Source organism: Pteropus vampyrus, unplaced genomic scaffold (assembly GCF_000151845.1).
Source record: "Pteropus vampyrus isolate Shadow unplaced genomic scaffold, Pvam_2.0 Scaffold11, whole genome shotgun sequence".
NCBI lineage: Eukaryota > Metazoa > Chordata > Mammalia > Chiroptera > Pteropodidae > Pteropus > Pteropus vampyrus.
This window is the reverse complement of record NW_011888792.1, coordinates 12,242,307-12,255,230: the sequence shown is the minus strand read 5'-3', so window position 1 is coordinate 12,255,230 and position 12,924 is coordinate 12,242,307. Positions and strand designations below refer to the sequence as shown.

General features: G+C 31.2%; 1 protein-coding gene across 4 annotated transcripts in view; it reads right to left on the bottom strand.

The window, feature by feature from the left end:
* SLF1 (SMC5-SMC6 complex localization factor 1) overlaps positions 1-12,924 on the bottom strand; it is a 67,089-nt gene that overhangs the window by 51,731 nt on the left and 2,434 nt on the right. For all 4 annotated transcript variants that reach the window (XM_023523292.1, XM_023523301.1, XM_011378081.2 and 1 more), the window contains exons 2-4: positions 7,271-7,384; positions 7,025-7,100; positions 3,984-4,224 (exon numbers count right to left, since the gene is read on the bottom strand). In XM_023523292.1, coding sequence (XP_023379060.1) covers positions 3,984-4,224; positions 7,025-7,100; positions 7,271-7,384 — 431 coding nt within the window. The remainder of the gene's footprint in view (positions 1-3,983; positions 4,225-7,024; positions 7,101-7,270; positions 7,385-12,924) is intronic.

Below are 12,924 nucleotides of genomic sequence, written 5' to 3'. Positions count from 1 at the left end.
ATTCTACTCAGCGAAGCTATCATTTAGAATCTAAGGACAGATAAGGAGCTTCCCAGACAAGAAAAAGCTAAAGGAGTTCATCACCACCAAACCACTATTACAAGAAATGTTAAAGGGATTTAAGAAGAAAAAATAAAAATGAAAAATATCAATAACAAAATGGAAAAATCTACATATCTATCAACAATTACTTTAAATGTAAATGGATTAAATGCTCCAATCAAAAGACATAGGGTGGCTGAATGGATAAGAAAATAAGACCCTAACATATGTTGCCTACAAGAGATTCACTTAAGATCGAAAGATACACACAGACTGAAAGTAAAGGGATGAAAAAAAGATGTTGCAAGAAAATGGAAACAACCAGAAAAAAGCTGAGGTAGTAATACTCATACCAGACAAAACAGACTTTAAAACTTTAAAAAGCTGAGGTAGGAATACTCATATCAGACAAAATAGACTTTAAAACGAAGGCTATCACAAGAGACAAAAGGAAGACCCAGTAATCCTACAATGGGTATTTATACGAAGAAACCCAAAACACGAGTTCAAAGGGATATGTGCACCCATACATTCAATGTAGCATTATTTACAAGAGCCAAGATATGAAGGCAACCTGTGTGTCCATCAATGGGTGGACAGATAAAGAGGTGGTATATATACAATGGAATATTACTCAGCCATAAAAGGAAATGAAATCTTGTCAGCTGCAATAACATGTGTGGGCCTAGAAAGTATTGTGCTGCTTGAAGTCAGTCAGACGGAGAAAGACAAATGTCATATATGGAATCTAGAGAACAGGATAAACAAAAAACAAACAATCGCACAGATACAGAGAGCATTTTGATGGTTGTCAGATTATGGGATGGGAAATAGGTAAAGAGGAAAGGGGATTAAGAGGTACAAACTGGTAGTTACAGAATAGTTATGGGTATATAGAGTATAGCATGGGGAATATATACAGTTAATAGTATTGTAATAACTGTGTATGGTGTCAGATGGGTACTGGATTTATTGGGGTGATCGCATCATAAGTTATAGAAGTGTCTATATGTGTTGTATGCCTGAAACTAATATTGTATATCAATTATAATTGAAAAAAATAAAACTATAAAAAAGTAAAAAAAAAAATTTTTTTTAACTGAATGAGCTATCACCTCATACCTGTCAGAATGGTTATCATCAATAAATCAAAAACAAGTGTTAGCAAGGACGTGGAGAAAAGGGAATCCTTGTGCACTATTGGTCGGACAGCAAATTGGTGCAGCAACTATAGTTTTTCAAGATATTAAAAATAGAACTACCTTATGACCTAGCAATTCCACTTCTGGGTACTTATTTGAAGAAATCCGAAACACTAATTTGAAAAAATATATGTACCCCTATTTTGTGTAGCACTATTTACTATAGCCAAGATTTGAAAGCAACCTAAATGCCCATCAATAGTCATCTGGATAAAGAAGATGTGGAACATATATACAATGGGATATTACTCAGCCATACAAAATGAAATCTTACCATTTGTGACAACACTGATGGGCCTAAAGGGTATTATGCTAACTGAAATAAGTCAAAGATAAATACCATATGACCACACTTATAGGTGGAATCTAAAAAAACAAAATAAATTAAAAACAAACAGACTCACTGATACAGAGAACTGAAAATTACCAGATGAGAGAGGGGTACGGGGGTAGGTGAAAAGATGAAAGAATTAAGAAGTACAAATTGGTGGTTACAAAATAGTCGCAGAGTTATAAAGTACAGCATAGAGAATATAGTCAATAATATGGTAATAAACACATATAGTGCCAGGTGGGTACGAGACTTATCAGTGGGATCACTTCATAAATTATAAAAATGTTTAACCACTATATTGTACACCTGAAACTATATGAAATATTACTGAATGTCAACTATAATTGAAAAATAAAATAATAATAAACAATAAAAAAATACACATCTGGACACAATCAAACTGCTAAAAAACGAAAGGTTATATAGCTTTTTAAATTCCAATGTCCAATTATTCATCACTAGCATATAAAAACACAATTTTTACAAAGTGACTTGTTATCCTGTGATCTTGCTCGATTCACTAATTAGTTAAATAGCGTTTTTTCATAAACTATTTAGTATATGACCAGGGCTTTCAGAAATAAAAACAATCATTAAATTTTTTCTTTCCAATTCTATGCCTCTTATTTTTTTTGCCTTATTGCACTGGCTAATTCCTCTAGTAAAATGCTGAATAGAAATGGACAGAGTAATCATCCTTGTCTTGTTCCCAATTATGGAGGGGAAAAAAACATGATATTAACTTTACATTTTGTCATAGTCATTTATCAGGTTGAGGTCACAAAGATTCTTAACAATTTTTTCAAAGAGAATCAACAATTATTAAAAATGGATAATACAGTATGATGAAGTAGAGTTTATCTCAAGACTACAAGTTGGTTTAACATATAAGAATTGATCAGAATAATTTACCATATTAACAGAAAATAGAGAAAAGCAAATTATTTCAACAGATGCAGATAAAACTTTCAGAGCAATCCATTTATAATAGCATCCCAAAACATTAAGTATTTAAGATTAAATTTAACAAAATATGTGCAAGATTTATATAATAAAAGTATAAAACATTAAGGACAAATTAAAGATTTAGAGGGATAGTCAGTCTGTTGATAGGACAACTCAATACTGTTAAGATCGCAGTTCTCCCCAACTTGACCTATAGCTTTAATACAGTCCCAGTTAAAATCCCCATATGCTTTTCTGTAGAAATTGACCAGCTAATTCTAAAATGTATGTGGAAATATAAAGGATCCAGAATCTTCAAAACAATTTGAAAAAGACAAAGCTGAAGGATTCATACTACCTGACTTCAAGATTCACTATAAAGCTACAATAATTAAAATTGTGTTGTCAGTCTCGATAGATATCAGTGAAACAGAATAAGAAGTCCATGAACAAATATGGTCAAATGATTTTCAAAAAATAGTGCCAAGTAACTACAAAGAAATTGGAACTCTCATGTATTGTTAGTGGGTAAGTAAAAAGGTACAACAGCAGATTTATTCATATTAGAAAGAAAAACAGAAAAAAATGCATATCAATGAGTAAATAAATAACATTGTGATATATCTATACCCTGGAATACTACTAAGCAATGAAAAAGAAATAAACTGCTGATACACACAAGGTAGCTGAATGTCAAAAATCAAAGGAGTATATACAGTATAATCCCATTTATATGAACCTCTAAGGCAACATAACAAATCTAAGCTACAGTGACAATCAGTGGTTGTCTAGTATTGGTACAATAGTAAATGTACAAAGACACAGCGAACATTGTAAAATAATGTAAATCTTACAGATCTCGATTGTAGTGGGGATAACATGAGTGTATAAATTTGTCCAAACTCATCAAAATGTATACTTAAAATGCATGCATTTTACTGTTTATAAATTACAATTCAGTAAAGGTGACTGAAAAACCCTGTACCTCTCCCCGCAAAAAGTAATGGCAATCTTAGAATAATTTTACTCAGTAAGAAGCCTTTTAAAAATATAAAAGATAAAAAAATGAAATCATGACAAATATATAAACCATGAAGACTACACTATATAAACCCAGAAAAAAATCTTTGTGATAATGTAATATTTCACCTGCAACAATCTAAAAGTGCTTTAAAACTAAAAAAAATAAAAATATTGTTTTGCTCAACTTGGCCAAAAGAAATATCATGGAAAGTAAAATAAAGACCACAAGAATAATTTAAATCAACAATATAAAATATATTTTGTTCCATTAGACACAAACAAATTAAATGTGTGATTGGCTTAATTAGGAGTTAAGAGTAAACCACCATGGGTCATTTGAACTAAACTAATAATTGCAAAGAAATACAAAAAAGTACTCAAGCAAAGCAAAATTGTTCTCTCATTAACTGCTTTCACTTTTATAAGACCTATCTTACCTTACAAGAGAATCACTTCGTTTATCAGCTCTAACAAGGAGGACAACTTTCCATCTGTGGAAGGCTCCTGGAGCACCAGTGCGTTTCAGTTCTTCACGCCATCTTTTAGGTGCAGATTGCATTTGAGGTGAATAATGGGAATCTTTTTCAATTTTATATCCCCATTCATAAGTTGTTTCATCAAGCCATCTGCCACTTTTGGCACTATGAATTATGTAGTCCTTAGTTAGTACCCACTTTCCTAAAAAGCAAATAAACTATCAGTCACACAAAAAAAATTTGGTTCTGAAAAGTGGTAAACAATAAAGACCAAATATCAAATAAAATTTAACCTTTCTCAAAACTGAAGAAGACAAATAAATAGAAGGATATAGTATACTCATGCATAGGAAGAATTAACATCGTTAAAATGTTCATATTACCCAAAGCAATCTATAGATTCGATGCAATCCTTATCAAAATACCAATGGCATTTTTCACAGAACTAGATCAAATAATCCTGAAATTTATATTGAATCACAAAAGACCCTGAATAGCCAAAGAAATCTTAAGGAGAACAAAATTGAGGTATCATACTACCTGATATCAAACTATACTACAGGCTTAGAGTAATCAAAGCAGCATGGTACTGGCATACAAACAGACACATAGATCAATGGAACAGAATAGAGAGCCCAGAAAGAAACCTATGCCTAAATGGTCAATTAATCTATGACAAAGGAGGCAAGAATATACATTGAAATAAAAAGTCTCTTCAATAGATGGCACTGAGAAAACTGGAGAGATACATGCAAAAAAAAATGAAATTAGGCCACTTTCTTATACTATGTATAAAAATATACTCAAAATGGATTAAAGACTTAAATGTAAGACCTGAAACCACAACTCCTAGAAGATAGACAAAAAAGTCTGATATTGGTCTTAAAAATTTTTTCAGCAAAAGCAAAAATAAACAAATGGGACTATATCAAACTAAAAAGTTTTTGCACTGCAAAGGAAACTATCAACAAAATGAAAACAACCTACTAAATGAGAAGATATTTGCAAACAACATATCTGATAAGGAGTTACTATCCAAAAAATATAAGGCACTCATACAACATCAAATAATCCAGCTAATAAATAGGCAGAGGACCTGAACGGACATTTCTCCAAAGAAGACATACAGATAGATAACAGACCCATTAAAGATGCTCAATATCACTAATCGGCAGAGAAACGCAAATGAAAACTACAATGAGATTATCATCTCACACCTGTCAGAATGGCTATCATCAATAAATAAAAAAACAAGTGTTGTCAAGGACATGGAGAAAAGGCAACCCTCATGCATTGCTAGTGGGACTGTAAGTTGGTGCAGCCACTATGGAAAACAATGTGGAGGTTCCTCAAAAAATTAAAAATAGAACCACCATATGATCCAGCAATTCTAACTCTGGGTATTTATCCAAAAAAAAATCCAAAACACTAATTCAAAAAGAAATATGCACCCCTATGTTTGATGCAAAGTTATTTACAATAGCCAAGAAGCCATGGAAGCAACCTATCGACAGACGAATGAATAAAGAAAATGTGATACGTATAGACAATGAAATATTACACAGCCATAAAAAAGGAATGAATCTTGCCATTTGTAACACTGTGGGTGTACCTACAGGGTATTATGCTAAGTGAAATAAGTCAGAGAAAGACAACTACCATATGAGTTCACTTATATGTGCAATCTAACAAATAAAATAAGGGGGGGTGGAGGGATGGGCAACAAAGGTAAAAGGGACTGAGAAGTACAAAGTGGCAGTTATAAAACAATGCGGAGATGTAACAAATGCAGAATAGGGAATATAGTAAATAATATTGTAATAACTATGTATGGTGCCTGATGGGTACTAGATTTATTGGGGTGACCACTTCATCAGATGTATAAATGCCTAATCGCTATGTTATATACCTGAAAATAATAACTATTGTATGTCAACTATAATTGAAAAATTAATCTTTCTCAACATGAAACTCAAACTACATTATAAACATTATCTTTGAACTATGCTGTGTTTTCTCCAATCTTTTGATAGTGAGAGGCCTATATCACTAAACATTGTATATAATCTTTCCTATGATTCTAATTATTAGTAGATAAAATATTCATGTAAGGCTTAGTAAAATATAGTATTACTTAAATTATAATTACTATTGCTAGTCACTATTTTGGGTTAGATTTATATTCTTACTCATGTTAAAAACTTTTTCAATAACGCTACATCATTGTTATACTTTCTAAAACAAATTTTTTGAATTAGAGAATTTTTCATGACATTTAAACTTTCTGTAGTTTCGTTATCAATGATCTTTTTAAACAGCAAGGACGGTGTATGTTTTCAATCATGTTGGCAATAATGAATCCAAGTGTTTTTCTTGTAAATTACTCTAAAAAATGGTAAGTTCACCTCAGTTAAATATAATTTGTTTTTCAAGTAGAGGACTAATGATATACTAGATCAATCATAGTACAGAAAACTATAAAAGGAATATCAATTGTGACAAAGGGAGACAGGAGGATATAAAGTAGTAATTTGGGTTTATGAAGTTTAAAATCTTAGGGGAAAAAAATAGGATGATCATTGATTGACAGCATGGAGGGGAGGGGAAGGAGCAGAAAGAGGATAAAAATGTTAACTATTTCCAATGATAGATCAAAGGAAAGAAACTTGACTGACAACAGCTGAGCTTCAATAGCTTCTTTTTGGCATTTTGTTCTAAATCTTTTCATTAAAATATTTTCTTATATGAAGCACTTACACGAAAATATTTGAAGTAAATATCTCTGCCTATTTAATACATTTCTCATGTGTTACAAAGTTTTACTTGGAAAAATAAGGCACAAAGTATTATATCAAATATAAGTATTTTCAGAAAAATATCAGGAAAAAAACACCTTTACGGTTGATATACATATAAACATACTATCTTACCCGGGACTAAGGTACTTTATCTTTAACATGAAGATATTTTTTTCAAAGGTAGAGGGAAGGCAGTTACCTTACCTGCTGCACAAGCTGCTAAAAATTTTTCACTCTTACATAGGCGTTCAGCTATAAGGTGTGTACAATTTTTGTATTTCTAGAAGGAAAAATCCACATAAAAATGTTACTAAGGTAAGATAGCCTTTAGAACACATTCTTTTTTCCTTATAATTGCAAGAGAGCATGTTATCATTTTTAGGACAGTATTTCAATTCTAGTTATTTTTCTGTATCTTCGACATTTTAATAATTAAGTTTCTATACTCACCTCACTCTTAATAAAAGTGCAATCTAGTTTTAAAAGCAATTTGCCTAGAGCTTCCTTTTCTTCCATCTTAAATCCTGTCATCTGGATGATATGCTTTGGGGCACCACCTTCCATCTAACATACATAGACATAAAGAAGATAACATTAGATTATTCACAGGGTCGACATTATTATTTTTCTTATTTATGAGTGCTAAAAATAAAAACTGAAACCATTAAACATACATTGAACTAAACATGTAAGATTAATTATAAATGTCAGTATTAAAATCCCTTATGTACAATAGAAATTAGTTTTAAAAGTTATCTTCTCAAAATGTGACCTTATATAAAGTGAATCTTTTTTTTCTGGTTTGAACATATAAAGTTTGCATTACTTTCCACTAAAATACACTGATGAATGAATATAATTCTTCAGAAAAGGACAGATACTTACATAAATGTTAGAGTAATAATATTAGCTTCATCTTACAAGTACTGATTTTGCTAAGATCTTCTGAAATAAGTATACTTGTGGACAACAAAAATCAGATTTTATATTGCTTTTAAAGTCTATGACAGATATTGAAGACTATGTATGTCACTGGAGAAACTCATGCTGCCAAAGCATTTATACCAAATTATTTAGTAGATACATATAATGAACCTGGACACTATTCCCAATCTACATTCCTTAACTCTGCTATATATATATATGTGTATATATATATATATATATTAATTTCATCACCTAAAGTAGACTGAAAAAAAAATCGTGGCTTTCAAATTTCTTTTGATAGGGACCTTAATCCATATTTAAATGTAGTTCACAAAACAAGTGGTAATTGAGGTGGCACATTTATTAAGCAAGAAAGGAAAGTCTCACAGTATTTCCGATTAGAATACAATTTTTTTTGTTTACATGAAGTTAAAACTTTAGAAATAGATAGTATCTTGGAGGAAATGTAGTTCTTCATTATGGGTGAGGAAAGTAGGGACTAGAAAATCAGGGTAATTTTCTATTTCTCCTACAATTTTATCACCATAGCTCTGGATTGTATTTAACTAATGTCATAGGCAGAGCAATAGCATTCGGTTTCTTTCAAGATAATTAAAAGTAAACCTCAAAATTACAACTGAACTCAGGACTAGAAACAGACAAGTGGTGAAGTAAAAAAATGTTCTTTATAGAGATTCTATTTTCAGACTAAATATATATTTATATTAACTATATATGAACCACATCTATGTATTTATATAAAGGTGGCGAGTGCTTTTAGAGTAAAATTTGAAAGAATTTCTAACTATAAAGAATTAAAACATTACTAAGGGTTAAAGTGAACCTTCATTTCCCTTGCTTAAAGTTTCTAAGAGGAAAACCTTTAGTTAGGGTAATAATACTTCAGGTTTTTCTCTAACCTTCATCATTCTTTGGCTTTGGGAGGAGAAGCTACTTGAGAGAACTAACTGGATATGCTTTGCTCAGTATATCTGCATATTTGCTTTCTGACATGGCCTAAGGAACTGCCAGTAGTAGCCTGCACTGACTGCCTGAGCGGGTAAAACACTTAGAGGTTAGGTACTAAGAAGCACACTGGAGTTGCACATCAAAGCCACCTCCTTCGAAATAATTTTTATTCAGTAAAAAAGCTGATATTTTGACCTCAATGTGTTTGACTTTTATTTATCTCTACTGGTTCCAAAGGAGGAAAAGGAATGTAATGTATTAACCCTCCAATATTCTAAAATTCAACATACAGAATATAAAGTGTCTTTAAGGATAAGACTTTTCAACAAAACAAAAAGATTTTTAAAGTTACAAGGATCTGGTCAGTACAAAATTATAAAGTGTACATAGTAGAGCTTGGTGTCTTCTGAAATAGTCATATATGTAAAATACTATCACCAGTAAATAAAATATAAGTAGCTTCTTGTGTAAGGGACTCTTCATTATATTAATCATCTAATTTTTTTAACCATAACATAGTCCTTGAGTGATAATACCCATTAATATAGACTGGTAATATATAAAAACTTTACGAAGACTATGCTCTGTTTCTAGAGATAATAATGATCTTAGTCTGGTGCAGAATACATATTAACACATATAATAAAGCCACATGTGGATTATAAGGCATATGACCATAACTATGGAGAAATGCTGCTTTCATTAATGCTAGGGATTTAAATAGATCATTTATGCAAATCTCCTTTAGAAAATGATAGGTCCTTTCAGAAATACTAGACAAGAAAATCATCTTGGTATTCTAGTGGAAAAGAGTATTTTCATATTTTCGTCTTTCAAGTATTCTTGAAAGTCACTTTTACCTACTACTTGAATTTTATTTATGTATTTAAGAGTTTCAAAAGCTATTTAGTAGTCTATTTCAAGAAATGTGGCCAATAAAGGGCTTTAGCTTTAAAAACCTAAAATCTTACCTATCCGGCTACTCTAAATTACTGATAGAGAGAAACTAGTGTTAAATAATCAGAATATACAGAAAGCAATGAGAAAAATCACTGTAATGACACCACTCAAAAAATTTTAAAGACCATCCTTTAAATTCTACTCTTCTGCTTCCTGAGAATTAAATATGCTTATACAGAACTGTAAGAAAAAATCTATCATACTATGTTCCTTTTTTAGGTCAATAATAGCTACTTTACAATTTGAATGTTTATCCTTAAAGGATGACGTTTTAACATATTTTGGTTCAATGCATAAATTAAGTGATTTGGACTTTAATTAGAGTCAGTATATAATACAAAGTTTTCACCTTAAATTATATTGTTTTTATAATGGAATAAAAATACCCACTTTGTATATTTAACAGCATTTTCTGTCAGAGTCCACAGTAAAATAAAAAGAGAACTAACTGTGCTTAAAAGTAGAAATCAACAAAGACTTTATGAAGCAATTTCTTTTCTTTGAATAACAATTAAACATAAAATTGAAATTAAGCAAAGAGGAAAGGGAAGAAATACAGGTGAAAAAACAGGACATCCTGATTCAAACGATATACAAATATGAATATTAAAAACAAATCAGAATGCACAATATTTACTCAGTCTACAGAAAAACTAGACTATGATAAACTTTCACAGAATTTTGAATCCCAGTGATGACACACAATAAGCAGCACAGATTTTTAAAGAACAAATTCCATTATCCTAATCTAATGGCTTCCTATAATAAAATGATCTTGAAGCCACAGTATTTACATTTAGCAATACCTTTTAATACTTCATATCACAAATAGCCTAGATTGCAGATATAAATCATTAAAGTTCCATGGGAAAACTGATATCTATATACAGGGGAATAGACATAGACATACAGATACGTGGATAGGTTTATCTGTATTGATAAAATTAGTGGTTTAATGGTTCTTCCTATGACCCTGCAGGATTAAGGAAATAAAACAATAACCTGATATGTCAATGAACTCAAAGAGAGCACTATACAAAACTGGTATAATACCTATTGATGACCGAAAAATTCAAAGTCCTTAAAAGTAGGGTCAAGTTTTGTGTAGGTGATAGGTTCTAGGGTATAAATGATCAAGAGCTAACTGCTAGAAGTCTTCCAACACAAGTAAATATATTGCAGTGCAATTATACCAGTGGTATTTCTAGTGAAATTATAGATTTTTCTACAACTTTTAGGTGGTGGTCCTTCAAACATTCACACAGAAGATACTACCCTAACACAACAAAAGGGGGAAAAAAACAAAAAGAACATTTATTTAACAGTTAAATGTTTTTATTTACTGTCAAAAAATAAAAATTATATACTAGATTCTTAGTTACAAGAAAATGCTTTTGCAGTAATTTTTAAATTTTCTGTATTAATTTTTTGAAAATCTAGTTACTTACCTTGAACCATATAATACAATTAAGGAGATAATGACTGTGAAGAGAGCTGGCATTTATGCAGAGCAAGCAACTGGTTCTGTGGTGTGCACTTTCCCAAAATATCTCCCACATGGGCCAATCCCTGATGCCTGAAATTCCTTTGCAGTTGGTGCCAGTTTGAAATGCAAATAAACCTATAGCACTCATCATAATTAAGAATATTCTGCACTAGCTTTTTAGGTCCTATGAATTCTTTATAACGACACTTAACTATAACATACTTAAGGAAAGTGATACATAACCAGAAAATGTTGAAAAGAGAACTAAGAAAAAAGTAGAGGCAGGAATATAAATACAAAGGTATGGTTCAGGAGTGTGGGGTGAAAGAGCAGGGTTATAACAGCTGGGTTAAAGAGGAAGATGCGGGAACCGAGAGGGGCTAAAAGGGATGTTTAAAGAGGACTGTGTAGGAAAAGAAGAAGAAACCTTTCCCATTCTATATTACAGTTTCTTTTATGACCAGCCATATGGTATTTTAGAACTTTAAAAATATAATGCATCTTATAAGTTACATGCTTTAACTAAGGGATTTCTTAAAAAGTTCAATTTATCTATTGGCATTTAAGAACTAAAAGCTTCCCCCAAAATAACTTTTACTCATTTGCCTTTTAATTAACACATGATTATAGAAAATTTGAAAAATACTACAAAATATATAGAAAAATTAAAATCACATCTAATTCCTTCACCCTGTCATAACACTGTTAACATTTAGGGACAGGGGAAAGGGTTTGACTTGAAGGTTTTTTGTATGAAAATAGATCACAAAATTTAGATATTATATAGTTCTGTATATTAATTTTTATATAAAATTATATTATAATTCTTCCATGCCATTGAATATTCTCCATGTATTTAAGGGTCTGAGGTTTTAAGGCACACTAGTGGTTTCTTGATGTTTGTTATTCATGTGAACTTAGATTTTAAACTTTTCTTAATATAGAGCAAATTACTTTTAAACTTCCTTCTAGAAAAAATATACCAAGCCTTGAATACAACCAACATTGTTTGAATTCAAGTTTGAATTCAAGTTTGAAAGATTTTCATGATTTATATTATCTAAATAATTTAACTGAGAAAGTAAATAAGTGCTAAAACTAAAGAGTCAAAGTGCTGGATCCCTGTTTTAACCAAAAGGTGGACGGACATAAATCACAGTACTTGTACTGTGTGAGTAAAATACTATTTGGCTCTGTATACCATAAAATCAAGTAGAATTTAGGAGCTTAGGAGCCAAATTAGGCTGCCTTTGGCTTAATTTCATTCAGTTAGCCTTTGGAATTTTTTTTCTTTTTTTTTTTAGATGTAGGGTCTGTTTCCTTCCCCATCTCTCCAAGATATGAGTGAGATGTGTGTGTGTGTGTGTGTGTACATATATATAAATTAATATTTGACTGAGGTCTCCAGTGACAAGACTTAAGAGATGTTCTTACTTCAATGGCATTATTTGGGAAAGAAGCAGTCATGATAAGTCTCTTTGATGGTAAATTTGGCATTAGAAGGAGGAACTGGAAAGTAACAGCAAAGTGACTGTGGTAAGGAAGAAATGAGAGTCTAAGAGGATTTATAGAAATGTCCAATCTATCCAGTATTGTCCAAGAAACAGGCTGAACTGGAGATGCTAGTTTTAGGGATAAAGGGACCCTTAGGGAATATGGTCAAGAGGTATGATGTTCAGGGAAAAAAATGGATAGTTTGTACTGGTTAGCCATGGGGGATGAAAAGTCAAACCTGCTTTAGTATCCTGGGAAGTTTGTACTA